The 21150-nt window shown below is 45.8% G+C and overlaps 1 protein-coding gene across 1 annotated transcript in view; it reads left to right on the forward strand.

Annotated features, from left to right (window-relative positions):
- The window catches only part of nek11 (NIMA-related kinase 11), a 127689-nt gene that overhangs the window by 47482 nt on the left and 59057 nt on the right, over positions 1-21150 (forward strand). The window contains exons 7-13 of the mRNA XM_052501695.1: positions 199-348; positions 530-608; positions 6117-6202; positions 10307-10426; positions 12195-12288; positions 12638-12767; positions 18567-18703. Of these exons, the coding sequence (XP_052357655.1) occupies positions 199-348; positions 530-608; positions 6117-6202; positions 10307-10426; positions 12195-12288; positions 12638-12767; positions 18567-18703 (796 nt within the window). The remainder of the gene's footprint in view (positions 1-198; positions 349-529; positions 609-6116; positions 6203-10306; positions 10427-12194; positions 12289-12637; positions 12768-18566; positions 18704-21150) is intronic.

Below are 21150 nucleotides of genomic sequence, written 5' to 3' on the forward strand. Positions count from 1 at the left end.
GATATCACTACCATTGTGAACTGTGCGTGTGTGTGTGTGTGTGTGTGTGTGTGTGTGTGTGTGTGTGTGTGTGTGTGTGTGTGTGTGTGTGTGTGTGTGTGTGTGTGTGTTTCAGGCTGCCATGAGGCTGTATCCTGTGTGAGATGTGTTGGCTGATGTGTGTGTGTGTGTGTGTGTGTGTGTGTGTGTGTGTTTCAGGGCCATAGGCTGTATCCTGTATGAGATGTGTTGCCTGTCACACGCCTTTGAAGGACACAACTTCTTGTCAGTTGTGATGAAGATAGTGGAGGGAGAAACCCCCAGACTGACAGACAGATACTCTCTGGAGCTCAACACACTCATGCAAAGGTGAGAAGGCATTAGCTGGAGAATGTAAGGGTCAACTCAGTAACACATAGGTCAGAGTTCAATCCTCTCACATTGTGCTTCAACGTGTACAAAAAATGATAATACAGGATAAAGAGTGTCTTACCTGCCTTCAAACCCGAACCCTTAACTTATCCAGAACCATGTGCTGCCTCTCTTTTAGGATGCTGGAGAAAACCCCGTCATCCAGGCTCTCTGCTGCAGAAGCTCTGAAGACAAAATTCATTGAGGACAGTATGCAGGTTAGACCTATCCTGGAAACATAACACATATCACAGCAATATAAATACTTCCTAAGGCTGATTGATTGGTTGATTCATTGGGGTGGCTCCAAAGGTCAAATGGGCGGAGCTATGGTACCAGAATCACAGACTAATGAAACCTACTGGCTGGTTGGATTTACTCAATGTTAAATTGACTTCCTGGCATAGTTCACTTTTCTCCACAGCACATTTTCTGTGTTCATAACCTTTTCTACCATGACAGGTTAGAAAGTCAGCATTTCATCTGTCGTCCACATTCTTATTGACAATACACACACACTCACACACACACACACACACACACACACACACACACACACACACACACACACACACACACACACACACACACACACACACACACACACACACACACACACACAGTCAATGAAATGTAAAGCCAGCTAAGCTCATGTGAGATGTCAAATAATGTACTGTATCTGAAGCATGTACAGTGCCTTCGGAAAGTATTCAGACTCCTTGACTTTTTCCACATTTTGTTACATTACAGCCTTATTCTCTTATTATTCTTTTCCCCCTCATCAATCTACACACAATACCCCATAATGAAAAAGCAAAAATATGTTTTTAGACGTTTTTGCTCATTTATAAAAAATAAACATATTTTTTACATAAGTATTCAGACCCTTTACTCAGTACTTCGTTGAAGCACCTTTGGCAGTGATTACAGTCTCGTGTCTTCTTGGGTATGACACTACAAGCTCGGGCACACCTGTATTTGGGGAGTTTCTCTTATTCTTCTCTGCAGATCATCTCAAGCTCTGTAAGGTTGGATGGGGAGTGTTGCTGCACAGCTATTTTCAGGTTTCTCCAGAGATGTTTGATTGAGTTCCAGTCTGAGCTCTGGCTGGGCCACTCAAGGACATTCAGAGACTTGTCCCGAAGCCACTCCTGCATTGTCTTGGCTGTGTGCTTAGGGTCGTTGTCCTGTTGGGAGGTGAACTGTTGTCCTGTTGGGAGCGCTCCGGAACAGGTTTTCATCAAGGATCTCTCTGTATTTGACTCATTTCATCTCTGCCTCGATCTTGACAAGTCTCCCAGTCCTTGCCGCTGAAAAACATCCCCACTGCATGATGCTGCCACCATCATACTTCACCGTAGGGATGGTGCCAGGTTTCCTCCAGATGTGCTACTTGGTGTTCAGGTCAAAGAGTTGGTTTCATCAGACCAGAGAATGTTGTTTCTCATGGTCTAAGAGTCTTTAGGTGCCTTTTGTCAAACTCCAAGCGGCTGTCATGTGCCTTTTACTGAGTTGTGGCTTTCGTTTGGCCACTCTACCATAAAGGCCTGATTGGTGGAGTGCTTCAGAAATGGTTATCCTTCTGGAAGGTTCTCCCATCTCCACAGAGGAACTCTAGAGCTCTGTCAGAGTGACCATTGGGTTCTTGGTCACCTCCTGACCAAGGCCCTTCTTCCCGGATTGTTCTTGGGGACCTTCAATGCTGCAGAGATTTTTGGTACTCTTCCTCAGATCTGTGCCTCGACACAATCCTAACTTGGATCTCTACTGACAATTCCTTCCACCTCATGGCTTGGTTTTTGCTCTGACATGCACTGTCAAATGTGGAACCTATATAGACAGGTTTATGCCTTTCCAAAACATGTCCGATCAATTGAATTTCACCAATGCGGACTCCAATCAAGTTATAGAAACATGTCAAGGATGAGCAATGGAAACAGGATGCACCTGAGCTCAATTTAGAGTCTCATAGCAAATGGTCTGAATACTTATGTAAATAAGGCATTTCTTTTTTCGTTTTTTTCATTATGGAGTATTGATTGCTGAAGTTGTTTTTTTTCATCCATTTTAGAATCAGGCTGTAATGTCACAACATGTGGAAAAAGTCAAGGGGTCTGAATATTTTTTGAAGGCACCGTATGTAAATGTACACATTACATGGATACACATCTGGTGGTCTGTGTTTAGTTTCTGCCTTGTGCAGTATGCTAACCTGACTGTACATGATGTATTCTGTTCAGCTTTCTTTCTGTCAGCACTGAATTCTATGCATTGCATTTCTCTCTAACACCCATGGCTGAGTGTACATGTAAAGTATATGTATAAGTATATGATGTGGCTATCCCCTTTTATGTCTGTATGCTAGTCTGACACTGTTGTGTCTCCTTCTCAGTGAACATGGTAATTGGTGTTGCCTGGCTGTTCTGTGTTGACATAAAACACAATGGTTCTTTGATGTCTCTTGTTTTATCTCCTACTCCTCCTCCTCCACCTCCACATCATCTCCATCTCTGCCTCCAGCTCCTCCATCTCTCCCTCCTCCATCTCTCCCTCCAGTTCCTCCATCTCTCCCTCCTCCATCTCTCCCTCCAGCTCCTCCATCTCTCCCTCCTCCATCTCTCCCTCCAGTTCCTCCATCTCTCCCCCCTCCATCTCTCCCTCCAGTTCCTCCATCTCTCCCTCCTCCATCTCTCCCTCCAGTTCCTCCATCTCTCCCTCCCTCCTCCATCTCTCCCTCCAGTTCCTCCATCTCTCCCTCCTCCAATCTCTCCTCCATCTCTCCCTCCATCTATCCCTCCTCCATATCTCCTCCATCTCTCCCTCCTCTCTCCATCTCTCCCCCTCCCTCCTCCATCCTCCTCCTCCTCCTCCTCCTCCCCTCCCCTCCTCCATCCTCCCTCCTCCTATCTCCTCCATCTCTCCCTCCTCCATCTCCTCCATCTCTCCTCTCCTCCATCTCCATCCTCTCTTCCTCCATCTCTCGTCTCCATCTCTCCTCCTCTCCTCCTCCTCCTCCTCCTCCCTCCTCCTCCCTCCATCTCTCCCTCCTCCATCTCTCCCTCCTCAGTTCCTCCATCTCTCTCCTCCATATCTCCTCCATCTCTCCTCCATCTCTCCTCCATCTCTCCCTCCCTCCTCCTCCATCTCTCCTCCTCATATCTCCTCCATCCTCCTCCTCCTCCCCCATCTCTCCCTCCCCCATTTCTCCCTCCTCTCTCTCCCCCTTCTCCATCTCTCTCCATCCTCTCCTCCTCCTCCTTCTCCTCCTCCTCCTCCTCCTCCTCCATCTCTCTCCTCCTCAATCTCTCCCCTCCTCCTCCTCCATCTCCCTCCTCCATATCTCCTCCATCCTCCCTACTCCATATCTCCTCCATATCTCCTCCATCTCCTTCTCCATCTCTCCCCCTCCTCCTCCATCTCTTTCCATCTCTCCTCTCCTCCTCCTCCTCCTCCTCCTCCTCCTCCTCCTCCTCCATCCTCCCTCCTCCATCTCTCCCCCTTCTCCCCATCTCTCCTCATCTCTCTCCCCTCCTCCATCTCTCTCCTCCATCTCTCCCTCCTCCTCCTCTCCTCCTTCCTCCTCCTCCTCCTCCTCCATCTCTCCCTCCTCCATCTCTCCCTCCAGTTCCTCCATCTCTCCCTCCTCCATATCTCCTCCATATCTCCTCCATCTCTCCTTCTCCATCTCTCCACCCCCCTCCTCCTCCATCTCTCTCTCCATCTCTCCTCCTCCTCCTCCTCCCCCCATCTCTCCCTCCTCCATTTCTCCTCATCTCTCTCCCCCCTTCTCCATCTCTCTTCCTCCATCTCTCCTCCTCCTCCTCTTCCTCCTCCTCTCTCTCTCCCTCCATCTCGCCCTCCGCCTCCTCCGTCTCTCCTCCCTCCATATCTCCCCCATCTCTCCCTCCACTTCCCCCATCTCTCCTCCATCTCTCCTCCACCATCTCTCCCTCCACTTCCTCCATTTCTCCCTCCATCTCTCCTCCTCCATCTCTGCTCCTCCTCTATCTCTCCTCCTCCATCTCTCCCCCCTACTCCATCTCTCCTCCCTCCTCCTCTCGCTCCTCCATCTCTCCTCCCCCCTCCTCTCCCTCCTCCTCCTCATCCATCTCTCCCTCTATTTCTATTCAGGGTGTGGCGTGACTGGTGTTATTTTTCCGTGACAAGTTTCTTCTATTGTCCTGTGAATATTCTCCCTCCCTCCCTCTCTCCTCCCTCTTCCTCTCCCTCTCCCCCAGTGGTTTACCCTCCATGTCCCCCTCTCCTCTCTCCTTCTCTCCCTCTCCCCCAGTGGTTTACCCTCCATGTCCCCCTCTCCTCTGCCTCCTTCCTCTCCCTCTCCCCCAGTTGTTTACCCTCCATGTCCCCCTCCTCCTCTCTACCCTCTTCCTCTCCCTCTCCCCCAGTGGTTTACCCTCCATGTCCCCCTCTCCTCTCTCCTTCCTTCCCTCTCCCCCAGTGGTTTACCCTCCATGTCCCCCTCTCCTCTCTCCTCTTCCTCTCCCCCAGTTGTTTACCCTCCATGTCCCCCTCTCCTCTCCTCCTCTCCCTCTCCCCAGTTGTTTACCCTCCATGTCCCCCTCTCCTCTCTCCTCCCTCTCCCTCTCCCCCCAGTTGTTTACCCTCCATGTCCCCCTCTCCTCTCTCCTTCCTCTCCCTCTCCCCCAGTTGTTTACCCTCCATGTCCCCCTCTCCTCTCTCCTCCTCTCCCTCTCCCCCAGTTGTTTACCCTCCATGTCCCCCCTCTCTCTCCTCCTCCCTCTCCCTCTCCCCCAGTGGTTTACCCTCCATGTCCCCCTCTCCTCTCCTCCCTCTCCCTCTCCCCCAGTGGTTTACCCTCCATGTCCCCCTCTCCCTCTCCTCCCTCTCCCTCTCCCCCAGTGGTTTACCCTCCATGTCCCCCCCTCTCCTCCCTCTCCCTCTCCCCCAGTTGTTTACCCTCCATGTCCCCCTCTCCTCTCCTCCCTCTCCCTCTCCCCCAGTGGTTTACCCTCCATGTCCCCCTCCTCTCTCCTCCCTCTCCCTCTCCCCCAGTTGTTTACCCTCCATGTCCCCCTCTCCTCCCTCTCCCTCTCCCCTCCCCCAGTGGTTTACCCTCCATGTCCCCCTCTCCTCTCTCCTCCCTCTCCCTCTCCCCCAGTGGTTTACCCTCCATGTCCCCCTCTCCTCTCTCCTCTCTCCCTCTCCCTCTCCCCCCAGTGGTTTATCCTCCATGTCCCCCTTCTTCTCTTGTTGACAGATTTCAGTGAGAGAATGAGGGACATAGAGATAGGGCACCACCCTCTATTATGCCGAAAGCACAGAGTTTCTAAAGAGAGAAGAGGTTTAGAGAGATCCATGGTCCCTCTTCTCTTGTTGAGAGATTAAGACAGGGATATGAGAGAATAGAGGGATAATATTGATAATGTTAACCTCAATCTCACTCTTTCTTTTTCTCTCTTTTAGAGAGACTCTATTCTACAGATCTTAAAACACAAGTTCTGAGAGAGAGAGAGAGAGACATCAGAGAGAGAGAGAGAGAGAGACAGATATTGAGAGAGAGACATGCTCTATATACTGTAGACATATCAACGATGGTGAAGTAAGACAGGGATATACTAGTCTGTTTGTAATAAAGCAATAATATTGATAATGTTAACCTCAATCTCACTCTTTCTTTTCTCTCTCTTTTACTCTCGCTCTCTTTCCCCCTCCCTTTTTTTCTCTGTCTCACTCACTCTCTACAGATCTTAAAACACAAGTTCTGTAGTCTGACACTGAGAGACAAGACATCAGCGGGAGAAAGAGATGCAGCACAGATATTGAAAGCGGTGTAAGGACATGCTCTATATACTGTATGGTTGTCTGTAGTTTGAGTTATTAAGAAGGAAGAGGGAGAACTAAAACCACTATCATCCTCAGACATGAAGAATGAACACTGGCTCCTCAGTTTAGAGCTACGTGGCTGCAGTTACACACCACTATCATCCTCAGACATGAAGAATGAACACTGGCTCCTCAGTTTAGAGCTACGTGGCTGCAGTGAAGGAACACTGGCTCCTCAGCTATGTGGCTTACACACCACTATCATCCTCAGACATGAAGAATGAACACTGGCTCCTCAGTTTAGAGCTATCCTGTGGCTGCAGTTACACACCACTATCATCCTCAGACATGAAGAATGAACACTGGCTCCTCAGTTTAGAGCTACTTGGCTGCAGTTACACACCACTATCATCCTCAGACATGAAGAATGAACACTGGCTCCTCAGTTTAGAGCTACGTGGCTGCAGTTACACACCACTATCATCCTCAGACATGAAGAATGAACACTGGCTCCTCAGTTTAGAGCTACGTGGCTGCAGTTACACACCACTATCATCCTCAGACATGAAGAATGAACACTGGCTCCTCAGTTTAGCGCAATGGGGCTGCATCAGGACAGAGGGATTTTTAAGCATTGACACAAACACACACTAATATTGCCATACTCTGTCCCTCTCCATAACCCCCTTTTCTCTCTCTCTCTCTCTCTCTCTTTCTCTCGCACTTGACACAAACACACACTAATATTGCCTCTGTCCTCTCTAACCCCTCTCTCACTCTCTGTCTGTCTCTTCTCTCTCTCTCTCTCTCTCTCTCTCTCTCTTCTCTCACTTCCTCACACTCACATTTTCTCACTCACTCAGACATGGAAATCACAGTTAGTAGCAGCTGTCTCTTAAACAAACCAGACCGTCACTGATTCAAACTGGCACCAATCAGGGAAGGTGCCGGTCATCATTAGCTTAGCTGGCCACACACTCTCCTATATGTTTGAGTAGCCAGGTGTAACATGCTGCAGAGAAAGACCAGATTAGGTCTAGGTCTTAGCAATAGCCACACCCATCTCTTTAGGATTGACACGATCATGTCATTTGTTGCCTGACAGACTGCATCTGTAATGACTTGCCAAGGTGCCTTAGTAGCATGTGGACAATGTGATATGGTTGTGAGAAATGGTGATTAACTTGGGATCGTGGATGATATGATTCTCTGATCTGATGTTATGCTTATTAACCGGTCAGTGACATGATCATGTTATTCCACTTTTTACATACTTACCCTGATGACTTGTCCAATGGAATTCTACACACCATAGTTAAAGTTGTGGTTGAAGCCAGGGTTATGGTTGAACTGGGATGTGGACATGAAGCTAGGTTTAGGGTTGGGTCTAAGGTTAGGGTTGAACTGGGATGTAGACATGAAGCTAGGTTTAGGGTTGGGTCTAAGGTTAGGGTTGAACTGGGATGTAGACATGGAGCTAGGTTTAGGGTTGGGTCTAAGGTTATGGTTGAACTGGGATGTGGACATGGAGCTAGGTTTAGGGTTGGGTCTAAGGTTAGGGTTGAACCAGGATGTGGACATGGAACTAGGTTTAGGGTTGGGTCTAAGGTTAGGGATGAACCAGGATGTGGACATGGAGCTAGGTTTAGGGTTGGGTCTAAGGTTAGGGTTGAACTGGGATGTGGACATGGAGCTAGGTTTAGGGTTGGGTCTAAGGTTAGGGTTGAAATGGGATGTGGACATGGAGCTAGGTTTAGGGCTGGGTCTAAGGTTAGGGTTGAACTGGGATGTGGACATGGAGCTAGGTTTAGGTTGGGTCTAAGGTTAGGGTTGAACCTGGATGTGGACATGGAGCTAGGTTTAGGGTTGGGTCTAAGGTTAGGGTTGAACTGGGATGTAGACATGAAGCTAGGTTTAGGGTTGGGTCTAAGGTTGTGGTTGAACTTGTGGACATGGAGCTAGGTTTAGGGATGTGGTTGGGTCTAAGGTTGTGGTTGAACTGGGATGTGGACATGGAGCTAGGTTTAGGGTTGGGTCTAAGGTTATGGTTGAACTGGGATGTGGACATGGAGCTAGGTTTAGGGTTGGGTCTAAGGTTAGGGTTGAACTGGGATGTGGACATGGAGCTAGGTTTAGGGTTGGGTCTAAGGTTATGGTTGAACTGGGATGTGGACATGGAGCTAGGTTTAGGGTTGGGTCTAAGGTTAGGGATGAACCAGGATGTGGACATGGAGCTAGGTTTAGGGTTGGGTCTAAGGTTATGGTTGAACTGGGATGTGGACATGGAGCTAGGTTTAGGGTTGGGTCTAAGGTTAGGGTTGAACCAGGATGTGGACATGGAGCTAGGTTTAGGGTTGGGTCTAAGGTTAGGGTTGAACCAGGATGTGGACATGGAGCTAGGTTTAGGGTTGGGTCTAAGGTTAGGGTTGAACCAGGATGTGGACATTTACATTTACATTTAAGTCATTTAGCAGACGCTCTTACATGGAGCTAGGTTTAGGGTTGGGTCTAAGGTTAGGGTTGAACTGGGATGTGGACATGGAGCTAGGTTTAGGGTTGGGTCTAAGGTTATGGTTGAACTGGGATGTGGACATGGAGCTAGGTTTAGGGTTGGGTCTAAGGTTAGGGTTGAACTGGGATGTGGACATGGAGCTAGGTTTAGGGTTGGGTCTAAGGTTATGGTTGAACTGGGATGTGGACATGGAGCTAGGTTTAGGGTTGGGTCTAAGGTTAGGGTTGAACTGGGATGTGGACATGGAGCTAGGTTTAGGGTTGGGTCTAAGGTTATGGTTGAACTGGGATGTGGACATGGAGCTAGGTTTAGGGTTGGGTCTAAGGTTAGGGTTGAACTGGGATGTAGACATGAAGCTAGGTTTAGGGTTGGGTCTAAGGTTAGGGTTGAACTGGGATGTAGACATGGAGCTAGGTTTAGGGCTGGGTCTAAGGTTAGGGTTGAACTGGGATGTGGACATGAAGCTAGGTTTAGGTATAGGTTTAGGGGTTGGGGTTTTTAAGGTTTTTTTATTTAACCTTTATTTAACTAGGCAAGAACAAATTCTTATTTACAATGTGGACATGGAGCTAGGTTTACCCGGCCAAACCCTCACCCGGACTACGCTGGTCCAATTGTTGCTCCGCTAAGGTTATGGGACTCCCAATCACGGCAGGTTGTGATACAGCTAGGTTTAGGGTTGGAATCAAACCAGGGTCTGTAGTGATGCCTCTAGCACTGAGATGCAGTGCCTTAGGACCGTTGCGGATGTGGACAGCTAGGTTTAGGGTTGAGCTGGTATGGGGACATGAAGCCGGGGTTAGGGGTCAAATCAAATCAAATGCTTACTTACAAGCAACAATGCATTTTTTTTGTGTTGCTTAAAATAAAAAAATAAGAAGAACAAAGTAACACAATAAAATAACAATAACGAGACTATATACAGGGGGTACCGGTACCGAGTCAATGTGGAGACTATATACAGGGGGTACCGGTACCGAGTCAATGTGGAGGCTATATACAGGGGGTACCGGTACCGAGTCAATGTGGAGACTATATACAGGGGGTACCGGTACCGAGTCAATGTGTAGGGGTACAGGTTAGTCCAGGTAATATGAGGCTAGGGTTGAACTGGGATGTGCACATGAAGCTAGGTTGAGGGTTAGGCTTTCGGTTAGGTTTAGGCTGAAGGTAAGGGTTTAAGTTATGGTTAGAGGACAGTGGGAGACATATCTGAATCAGGGCCTCCAATTAGTATTCCTCTTGATTAGATCCTCTCTTTCATATGTATATTGTTTATGTCTGATTACTGCCTATCTCACTCTAAATGACCTTGTTACATACCTTACATGTTGAAAGAAGTATTTACATCCACATAGGAAGTGACCTACAAAAGGTAAACGCTAGAATTCAATCAAATCCACCACCCTGAGGTGTTTACAGTGCACAGTATCTCTTTTTGCCATGGTAAATTCTAAATCCGATTAAGGCAGCAATTGTTTTCAACAGTGCAGAGGTAATTGTGTGTAGGAGTATCGGACCTCTGACCTATCTTACTCGCCAACGCTCCAGCCCTCCCAACCTCTGACCGTTGCCCTTTGACCTTTGCCCTTTGAACAGGCAGCGAAAGGTGCACCTTCAGACACTGAGGGAGAAGTCAGAGCTAGACAGAATGACCCCCAGGGAGAGAATGAGGCTGAGGAAGCTGCAGGCTGCTGACGACAAGGCCAGGAGGCTTAGGTAGGACACCCTTACATACCCTCACAAGTACGCACGCACACACACACACACACACACACACACACACACACACACACACGCATGCGCACACCACAGTCATTCGGTCCATGACCAGTATAGAGCCTGTGAGGTCCCGTTGGGATTCTTCTGGGGCTGATGCATGGCTGGGTTCCCTTTAAAGATGAAGAGAGTTTTGTGTAAATGCATTCTCCCCTGCCCTAGTTTCCTTGGGCTGAACTGTGTTGGAGACGTGTCTACAGGGAACGATACTGAGAGGGACAGAGGGGTGGTGGATGGGAAGGACAACAGGCCAGGCAACAGGGCTATTGATGTGCTCTATGGAGTTTCAACTTTTAGCAGGACGCTGATATTATACAAGCCATGACCTTCTCTCTCTCCTCCTCTTCTCTATCTCGTTCTGTGTCTCTCTCTCTCTGCCTGTGTTTCTTTCTCTCTATCTATATCCTTCCTCCTCTCTCCCCCACACTCTGTTGTTTCTGGTTGATAACTACAGTGTTATTTAAAAACAATTTTTTTTAACCTTTATTTAACTTGGCAAGTCAGTTAAGAACAAATTCTTATTTTCAATGACGGCCTCGGAACACTGGGTTAACTGCCTGTTCAGGGGCAGAACGACAGATTTGTACCTTGTCAGCTCGGGGATTTGAACTTGCAACCTTTCGGTTACTAGGCCAACACTCTAACCACCCTAAGACTATGACCTCCTAGTCTTAATGATCAACATAACACACTGCCATCTCACTTTTATACTGTGTTGCATCATTCATCTACAGGTAACTGCCAAGATAAAGGAAACCCCAACATAGTGTCTTAATAGGTCACTGGGCACCACGAGCCAGAACCGCTTCAATGCACCTTGGTATAGATTCTAAGTGTCTGGAACTCTTGGAGGGATGCGACATCATTCTTCCATTTTGTTGATGGTGATGGAAAACGCTGTGTCAGGCTCCGCTCCAGAATCTCCCATAAGTGTTTAATTGTTTTTTGTTTATTTTTTATTTATTTAACCTTTATTTTACTAGGCAAGTCAGTTAAGAACAAATTCTTATTTTCAATGATGGCCTAGGAACAGTGGGTTAACTGCCTGTTCAGGGGCAGAACGACAGATTTTGTACCTTGTCAGCTCGGGGATTTGAACTTGCAACCTTTCGGTCCAATGCTCTAACCACTAGGCTACCCTGCCGGGTTGAGATCTGGTGACTGAGACGGCCATGGCATATGGTTTACATCGTTTTCATACTCATCAAATCATTTAGTGACCACTTGTGTCCTATGGATGGGGTCATTGTCATCCTATGGGGGAATAGCCATGGTAGACTAAATACTTTTTTATACATGACCCTAAGGGTGTTTAACTCAGGAACCACACCTGTTTGGCAGCACCTGCTTTCATTATACTTTGTATCCCTCATGATCTCAAGTGTTTCCATTATTTTGGCAGTTACCTGTATATTAAGATATAAGGCAAAGGGTGTGTGGTATATATGGCCAATATACCACGACTAAGGGCTGTTCTTAAGCGGGACGCAACGCGGAGTGCCTGGATACAGCCCTTAACCATGATATACCCATATGCCCATATACCACAAACCCCCGAGGTACCTTATTGCTATTATAAACTGGTTACAAACGTAAAAAATAAATGTTTTGTCATACACGTGGTATACAATCTGATATACCACAGCTGTCAGTCAATCAGCATTCAGGGCTTAAACCAGCCAATTTATAATATAATGTAACACTACAGGAGACTTGCTGAGGAGAAATACCAGGAAAACCACTTCCGAATGCAGGAGCTGAGGAGCCGCCATTTCGAGAAAGTCAGTTTGGACGTCTTGAATGTTAGTAAGACACAATTCTAAAAGTTGAATCAAAAGCTCTCTTAGGAAATAATGCATATAATTGGATGAGAAATGTTTTGTTTTTACCCTCTACGACTTTAATTACTTGAATTAACTAATTGTTTAAGTGCAATTAGTAGCCGGTTCTTTGGCCTGAGTTAAAATAAACTCTAAGGGTGTCCATTCTCCGTGAACCTCGTTTGGTATTCCCTTGTTCTCATTAGCCAATCACTCGCTTCATAATTGAAACTCCCCCTAAAAAAAATAAAAAACATTTGTCTTGTTAAAAAATTAAAAAGATACTTATATGACTAATTGAATTGAAAACTCCATCACTTCCACCCAATAGGAGAGTGCAGGAGATGCAGCCCACCAGACTGCACCAATCAGAGCTGAGGACTACCGGTCGCTGGGTTGCTCACAACCAATGGGAAGGCAGCAGCAGGACAAGATGCGAATGTCTGAGCCAGTAGGGCGTGGTGAGTATACTTCCTTCTTGTACCTTTTATTTCTGTTAACGATAGGATTATGTTTTTATGCAGTACATCTTGGTTTGCCTGCAGTACGTATTGGTTAGCCTGCAGTACATCTTGGTTAGCCTGCAGTACGTATTGGTTAGCCTGCAGTACATCTTGGTTGGCCTGCAGTACATCTTGGTTAGCCTGCAGTACATCTTGGTTGGCCTGCAGTACATCTTGTTAGCCTAGCCTGCAGTACATCATCTTGGTTGGCCTGCAGTACATCTTGGTTGGCCTGCAGTACATCTTGGTTAGCCTGGTTAGCCTGCAGTATCATCTTGGTTGGCCTGCAGTACATCTTGGTTAGCCTGCAGTACATCTTGGTTGGCCTGCAGTACGTCTTGCAGTACATCTTGGTTGGCCTGCATTAGTACATCTTGGTTAGCCTGCAGTACATCTTGGTTGGCCTCTTGGTTGGCCTGCATTACGTCTGCCAGTACATCTTGGTTGGCCTGCAGTACGTCTTGGTTGGCCTGCAGTACGTCTTGGTTAGCCTGCAGTACATCTTGGTTGGCCTGCAGTACGTCTTGGTTGGCCTGTCAGTTGGCCTGCAGTACGTCGTACGTCTTGGTTGGCCTGCAGTACATCTTGGTTGGCCTGCAGTACATCTTGGTTAGCCTGCAGTACATCTTGGTTGGCCTGCAGTACATCTTGGTTAGCCTGCAGTACGTCTTGGTTAGCCTGCAGTACGTCTTGGTTGGCCTGCAGTACGTCTTGGTTGGCCTGCAGTACGTCTTGGTTGGCCTGCAGTACGTCTTGGTTGGCCTGCAGTACATCTTGGTTGGCCTGCAGTACATCTTGGTTAGCCTGCAGTACATCTTGGTTAGCCTGCAGTACATCTTGGTTAGCCTGCAGTACATCTTGATTGGCCTGCAGTACATCTTGGTTAGCCTGCAGTATATCTTGGTTAGCCTGCAGTACATCTCCCCACCACTCTTTCTATAAAAAGTTGATGGATGGTGCTGGAGAAAAGTAACTACTCTCAAATTCATAGACAGGTATATAGATGCAAGGACTGATCATCTATGATATCAAAATGATAGTTGTAACCATGTTTTGATGGTAACGCTCGTCGGTGCATGAAGAAGGAGTGAACCAAAGCGCAGCGTGGTACGTGTTCATGATGATTTATTTAAACTGAACACTGAGACAAAATAACAAAATGGACCAAAACTAAACAGTTCTGTCTGGTGCAGACACAAAACAGAAAACAACTACCCACAAAACACAGGTGGGAAAAAGCTGCCTAAGTATGATTCTCAATCAGAGACAACGATGGACAGCTGCTTCTGATTGAGAACCACACCCGGCCAAACACAAAGAAATACAAAACATAGAAAATAAACATAGAATTCCCACCCAAATCACACCCTGACCAAACCAAAATATAGACATAAAAAGTTCTCTAAGGTCAGGGCCTGACATTGAGGCTATACAGTTTTGTTAATATTTATTTTGTTTCCAAACATGAGAGTAAAATGATGGGGTACAACAGTTAAACTAAGATCATGATGCATTTCTAAGATATGTTATTCAAGAATCAATGGATACCATTCATTAATGTAGCAACTGCAACATGTATGTAGCATCATGTATGTAGCAACTGCAGAAAAGTTTGTTGAAATTAAACCTTATGTATACCCTGATGAAAATGTTGCTTTGGCAAATAAAAATATGTTCCCATTTATCCAAGACCACCTTAAACTGTATTATGTGTTTGAATCTTCGCCAAATGTTTTTTTTTCTACTTAACAACGCTCAGGCACTTTGGAGGAATACACACACAGACACGCACACACACGCACACACACAGACACACACACGCACACACACACAGACACACACACACACACACACACACACACACACACACACACACACACACACACACACACACACACACACACACACACACACACACACACGCACACGCACACGCACACGCACAGACACACACGCACACACACACACACGCACACGCACACGCACACGCACACGCACACACACAGACGCACACGCACACGCACACACACAGACGCGCACGCGACACACAGACACACAGACACAGACACAGCACACACACACACACACACACACACACACACACACACACACACACACACACACACACACACACACACACACACACACACACACACACACACACACTCGAGCACATATGCAAATAAGAAAGACAAGAGAAAAGTGCTTTGTTATTTTTAGTAAACCACATTAAACCAAATCTCAATGTCCCATTGCCCCCTTTCCCCTTTCAACTGTAGACGTGGTCTGACATTAAACATACCTCAAGCAGCCTCACTGGGGAATAAAGGCAAGTATTAGACTCAAATGTATTAGGAAATAAACATTGACCTCCGTCCTCAGTATAAATAAACATACAGTATCACTGAGAGCCACAGGCAGTCACAGATGCAACATGCCCACAGGTTTCAACACAGTGTGGTAGGATACAGGGGTGAAAGAAGGTTATATTATCTGAGTTTGAGGTCAGATGACAGAGCTCTCTCTCTCTCTCCCCCCCTCTCTCTCTCTCTCTGACAGTCCCAATTTGCCCAGTGAAGCACTTTTTCAAAGTCTCAGAACTCTTTGCAGTCGGTCTCAGAGAGTTGCAGAGTCTGTTGGACAGGGAGGGAGGATAGCTTGACTGATGGGAGTACCTGGCCCTCTGTAACCTTGGCCGTGGTACTGCTGGTGCAGGAGGCCAAGCGGAGGGCACATGAATGAAACATTCTGGATTACAAAAAACTTCTTTGCATAAGTGATTATTCTGGTATGGTATTAACATTGCTAATGAAAATCAATGAAGCACTGAATCAGGTGAGATGGGACAGAAACCACTGACAGAAATCGCTATCAGGTTATAAGCACCAGACAGACAGGGTGTGTGTGTGTTTGCGTGTGCAGTTGTGTGTCATTCTCTGTCGTGGTGAGTCTGCCGGCTGGTTGGACTGTGGGATGCCTGGTCATAGGTCACTGATCTGATCTGCTTCAGGCTCTGTTGGACTCACTCTAAGAAAGCCACAAAAGGGAAGGCTTTTAGGAGGCTTATAGTTTGTGTGATGTAATCAGGATATTGTGTTGTACTAGTGGACTGTAGTTGTATGACTTGACTGAGACATCATTATTTACCTGATTCCTTTATGATACTTTGGTCAATTTTTAGAGACCGCTTGTTTTTTTCTCAATTTCATTCCCCCTCTCTGTCTCTTTATCTCCATTTCATTCTCTGTCTCTTTATCTCCATTTCATTCCTTCCGTCTCTTTATCTCCATTTCATTCCTGTCTCTTTATCTCCATTTCATTCCTTCTGTCTCTCCATTTCATTCCCTGTCTCTTTATCTCCATTTCATTCTTCTGTCTCTTTATCTCCATTTCATTCCCTGTCTCTTTATCTCCATTTCATTCCCTGTCTCTTTATCTCCATTTCATTCCTGTCTCTTTATCTCCATTTCATTCATTTCCATTTCATTCCTGTCTCTTTATCTCCATTTCATTCCCTGTCTCTTTATCTCCATTTCATTCCCTGTCTCTTTATCTCCATTTATCTCTCATTATCTCCATTTCATTCTCTGTCTCTTTATCTCCATTTCATTCCCTGTCTCTTTATCTCCATTTCATTCCTTCCGTCTCTTTATCTCCATTTCATTCCTTCTGTCTCTTTATCTCCATTTCATTCCCTGTCTCTTTATCTCCATTTCATTCCTGTCTCTTTATCTCCATTTCATTCCCTGTCTCTTTATCTCCATTTCATTCTCTGTCTCTTTATCTCCATTTCATTCCCTGTCTCTTTATCTCCATTTCATTCCTTCCATCTCTTTATCTCCATTTCATTCCCTGTCTCTTTATCTCCATTTCATTCCCTGTCTCTTTATCTCCATTTCATTCCCTGTCTCTTTATCTCCATTTCATTCCCTGTCTCTTTATCTCCATTTCATTCCTGTCTCTTTATCTCCATTTCATTCCCTGTCTCTTTATCTCCATTTCATTCCTTCCGTCTCTTTATCTCCATTTCATTCCCTGTCTCTTTATTCCATTTCATTCCCTGTCTCTTTATCTCCATTTCATTCCCTGTCTCTTTATCTCCATTTCATTCCCTGTCTCTTTATCTCCATTTCATTTTCCCTGTCTCTTTATCTCCATTTCATTCCTTCCGTCTCTTTATCTCCATTTCATTCCACCTGTCTTTTTATCTGCTTCCCCCATTTTTAGTGGTCATATTTCTCAGAAGATATGGTTTTGTCTCGGAGGATTAAGGATAAGTCTTTGGAAAGTGTACAGATTTATATTGGAGATAGTCCCGGTTTGAAATTGAACTTTTGTCTCAATACCAGTCAACACTGTATATTACAGGTTTCTGTGGTAGATAGGAAAGAAACAATTATTGAAAATGAAATGAAAGTGATTTCCACTCTCTTCCACACATTTTCTTTCTCTGTCTCGCTCCTCAGTGCTCTGTCTTTCTATTTTTCTGTCTCTGTCTCTCTTCTTTCGCTCTCTCTCTATCCGTTTCCCTCTCATTCAGGCAGACAGTAAGCTGCTGCAAAGGTAACTCAACACCATACAGCTGTCACTCTCTTCTTTTCCTATCTCTTTCTCTTGTTCTTTCTCTGCACCCTTTCTCTTCCCCCCTCCCTCGCTACTTCACTCCGTGGAGAGGAGTCCCTGGTCAGGCTGGTGCTCAGGTGCAGAGCACTAAGTGGAAGTGTTCAAGAGAGGGATGTTCCCAGTAGCACAGACATCCACCACAGCTGTTCCCCAACACTCCCCCAACCCACACCAGCACACAATTGCTGGAAATATCTCAGAGAAAGAAAGTGAGAGTGAGATATATATATATATATATATATATATATATATATATATATATATATATATATATATATATATATATATATATATATATATATATATATATATATATATATAGAGATAGAGAGAGAGAGGTAGAGAGAGAGTGGTAGAGAGAGAGAGAGAGAGAGAGGTAGAGAGAGGTAGAGAGAGAGAGAGGTAGAGAGAGAGAGAGAGAGAGGAGAGAGGTAGAGAGAGGTAGAGAGAGAGAGAGAGAGAGAGAGAGAGTGGTAGAGAGAGAGAGAGGTAGAGAGAGGTAGAGTAGAGAAAGGTAGAGAGAGAGAGGGGTAGAGAGAGAGAGAGGTAGAGAGAGGTAGAGAAAGGTAGAGAGAGAGAGAGAGGAGTAGAGAGAGAGAGAGAGATGTAGAGAGAGAGAGAGATGTAGAGAGAGAGAGAGAGAGAGAGAGAGAGAGAGAGAGAGAGAGAGAGAGAGAGAGTAGAGAGAGAGAGAGAGAGAGAGGGGGTAGCGGTAGAGAGGTATAGGTAGGGAGAGAGTATATGTGTGTCGTCCAACGTGCTCTGGACAGGGAAAGTGATCTACACCCAACATTTCAATACTGTTCTCCGTGAAGAAAATGGCCCCCATAGTGTTAGTCTTGCGTTATCTTTGCTTCAGTGTTTTGAACCAATCAGGCTTGTATTATCCATGATCCATCTCTCTGTATTCTCCTACATTGCGTCACTTATTTTGTCTGTTCCCCACGGTGTGTGTCTGTGTGTGTATCTGTGTGTGTGTGGTATCTGTGTGTGTATCTCTCTCTGTGTGTGTGTGTGTGTGTGTGTGTGTGTGTGTGTGTGTGTGTGTGTGTGTGTGTGTGTGTGTGTGTGTGTGTGTGTGTGTGTGTGTGTGTGTGTGTGTGTGTGTGTGTGTGTGTGTGTGTGTGTGTTTAGAGATCCCAGAGGACCCTCAGACTGCAGAGGTGTATTATTACATGGATGGATTTGAGTCCTGCACTGATGAAGAGGAGGAGGAAAGAGAGGAAGGGGACACTGTGACCTCAGAAACCCTCTGTCATACCTATGGACAGGTGAGTGTGTGTGTGTGCATGCGTCCGCGTGTGTTCTTATATGAGTGTGAAAGTGTCGGTGTATGCAAGCTCTGGAGCTACTTGAATTACTTCTCCCTGCTACTTGAAGACAGAGACAGACAGACTGACAGACAATCAAGAAGACAGACAGACATATAGCCAATCAAGTCCTCTCTCCTGTGTGAAGACAGACAGACAGTTAATCAAGTACTCTCTCCTGTGTGAAGACAGGACAGGCAGGCTACAGACAGACAGGCAGGCAGGCAGGCAGGCAGGCAGGCAGGCAGGCAGGCAGACAGACAGACAGACAGACAGACAGACAGACAGACAGACAGACAGACAGACAGACAGACAGACAGACATATAGTTAATCAAGTCCTCTCTCCTGTGTTAAGACAGACAGACAGATAGTTAATCAAGTCCTCTCTCCTGTGTTAAGACAGACAGACAGACAGATAGTTAATCAAATCCTCTCTCCTGTGTTAAGACAGACAGACAGATAGTTAATCAAGTCCCTCTCCTGTGTTAAGACAGACAGACAGATAGTTAATCAAGTCCTCTCTCCTGTGTGAAGACAGACAGACAGATAGTTAATCAAATCCTCTCTCCTGTGTTAAGACAGACAGACAGATAGTTAATCAAGTCCTCTCTCCTGTGTGAAGACAGACAGACAGATAGTTAATCAAGTCCTCTCTCCTGTGTGAAGACAGACAGACAGATAGTTAATCAAGTCCTCTCTCCTGTGTGAAGACAGACAGACAGATAGTTAATCAAGTCCTCTCTCCTGTGTGAAGACAGACAGACAGATAGTTAATCAAGTCCTCTCTCCTGTGTGAAGACCGACAGACAGATAGTTAATCAAGTCCTCTCTCCTGTGTTAAGACAGACAGACAGATAGTTAATCAAGTCCTCTCTCCTGTGTTAAGACAGACAGACAGATAGTTAATCAAGTCCTCTCTCCTGTGTTAAGACAGACAGACAGATAGTTAATCAGTCCTCTCTCCTGTGTTAAGACAGACAGACAGATAGTTAATCAGGCCTCTCTCCTGTGTTAAGACAGACAGACAGATAGTTAATCAAGTCCTCTCTCCTGTGTTAAGACAGACAGACAGATAGTTAATCAAATCCTCTCTCCTGTGTTAAGACAGACAGACAGATAGTTAATCAAGTCCTCTCTCCTGTGTGAAGACAGACAGACAGATAGTTAATCAAATCCCTCTCCTGTGTGAAGACAGACAGACAGATAGTTAATCAAGACCTCTCTCCTGTGTTAAGACAGACAGACAGATAGTTAATCAGTCCTCTCTCCTGTGTGAAGACAGACAGACAGATAGTTAATCAAGTCCTCTCTCCTGTGTGAAGACAGACAGACAGATAGTTAATCAAGTCCTCTCTCCTGTGTGAAGACAGACAGACAGATAGTTAATCAAGTCCTCTCTCCTGTGTGAAGACAGACAGACAGATAGTTAATCAAGTCCTCTCTCCTGTGTTAAGACAGACAGACAGATAGTTAATCAAGTCCTCTCTCCTGTGTGAAGACAGACAGACAGATAGTTAATCAAGTCCTCTCTCCTGTGTGAAGACAGACAGACAGATAGTTAATCAAGTCTCTCTCCTGTGTGAAGACAGACAGACATATAGTTAATCAAGTCCTCTCTCCTGTGTTAAGACAGACAGACAGATAGTTAATCAAGTCCTCTCTCCTGTGTTAAGACAGACAGACATTCCATTACTATGAATGGGAACACATTCATTGCCACATCTGGGAAGTTTAACTTTCATGAAATCTTGTGTTTGTGGAAAGAAAATGAAAATCACAGAATGAAAAACATCTGAAGGTGCATTAACATCCCTGACCAACACTGATGTGGCTAGCACCCTCTCCCCTTAGTCCTGATGCAGCGAGCTAGTCTCCATTGACTGTCTGTCTTCACACAGGAGAGAAGACTTGATTGACTATGTGTCTGTCTTCACACAGGAGAGAAGACTTGATTGACTATGTGTCTGTCTTGACACAGGAGAGAAGACTTGATTGACTATGTGTCTGTCTTGACACAGGAGAGAAGACTTGATTGACTATGTGTCTGTCTTGACACAGGAGAGAAGACTTGATTGACTATGTGTCTGTCTTGACACAGGAGAGAAGACTTGATTGACTATGTGTCTGTCTTGACACAGAGAGAAGACTTGATTGACTATGTGTCTGTCTGTCTTGACTATGTGTCTGTCTTGACACAGGAGAGAAGACTTGATTGACTATGTGTCTGTCTTGACACAGGAGAGAAGACTTGATTGACTATGTGTCTGTCTTGACAGGAGAGAAGACTTGATTGACTATGTGTCTGTCTTGACACAGAGAGAAGACTTGATTGACTATGTGTCTGTCTTGACACAGAAGACTTGAGAATGTGTCTGTCTTGACTTGATTGACTATGTGTCTGTCTTGA

This window comes from Oncorhynchus keta, unplaced genomic scaffold (assembly GCF_023373465.1).
Source record: "Oncorhynchus keta strain PuntledgeMale-10-30-2019 unplaced genomic scaffold, Oket_V2 Un_contig_14158_pilon_pilon, whole genome shotgun sequence".
NCBI lineage: Eukaryota > Metazoa > Chordata > Actinopteri > Salmoniformes > Salmonidae > Oncorhynchus > Oncorhynchus keta.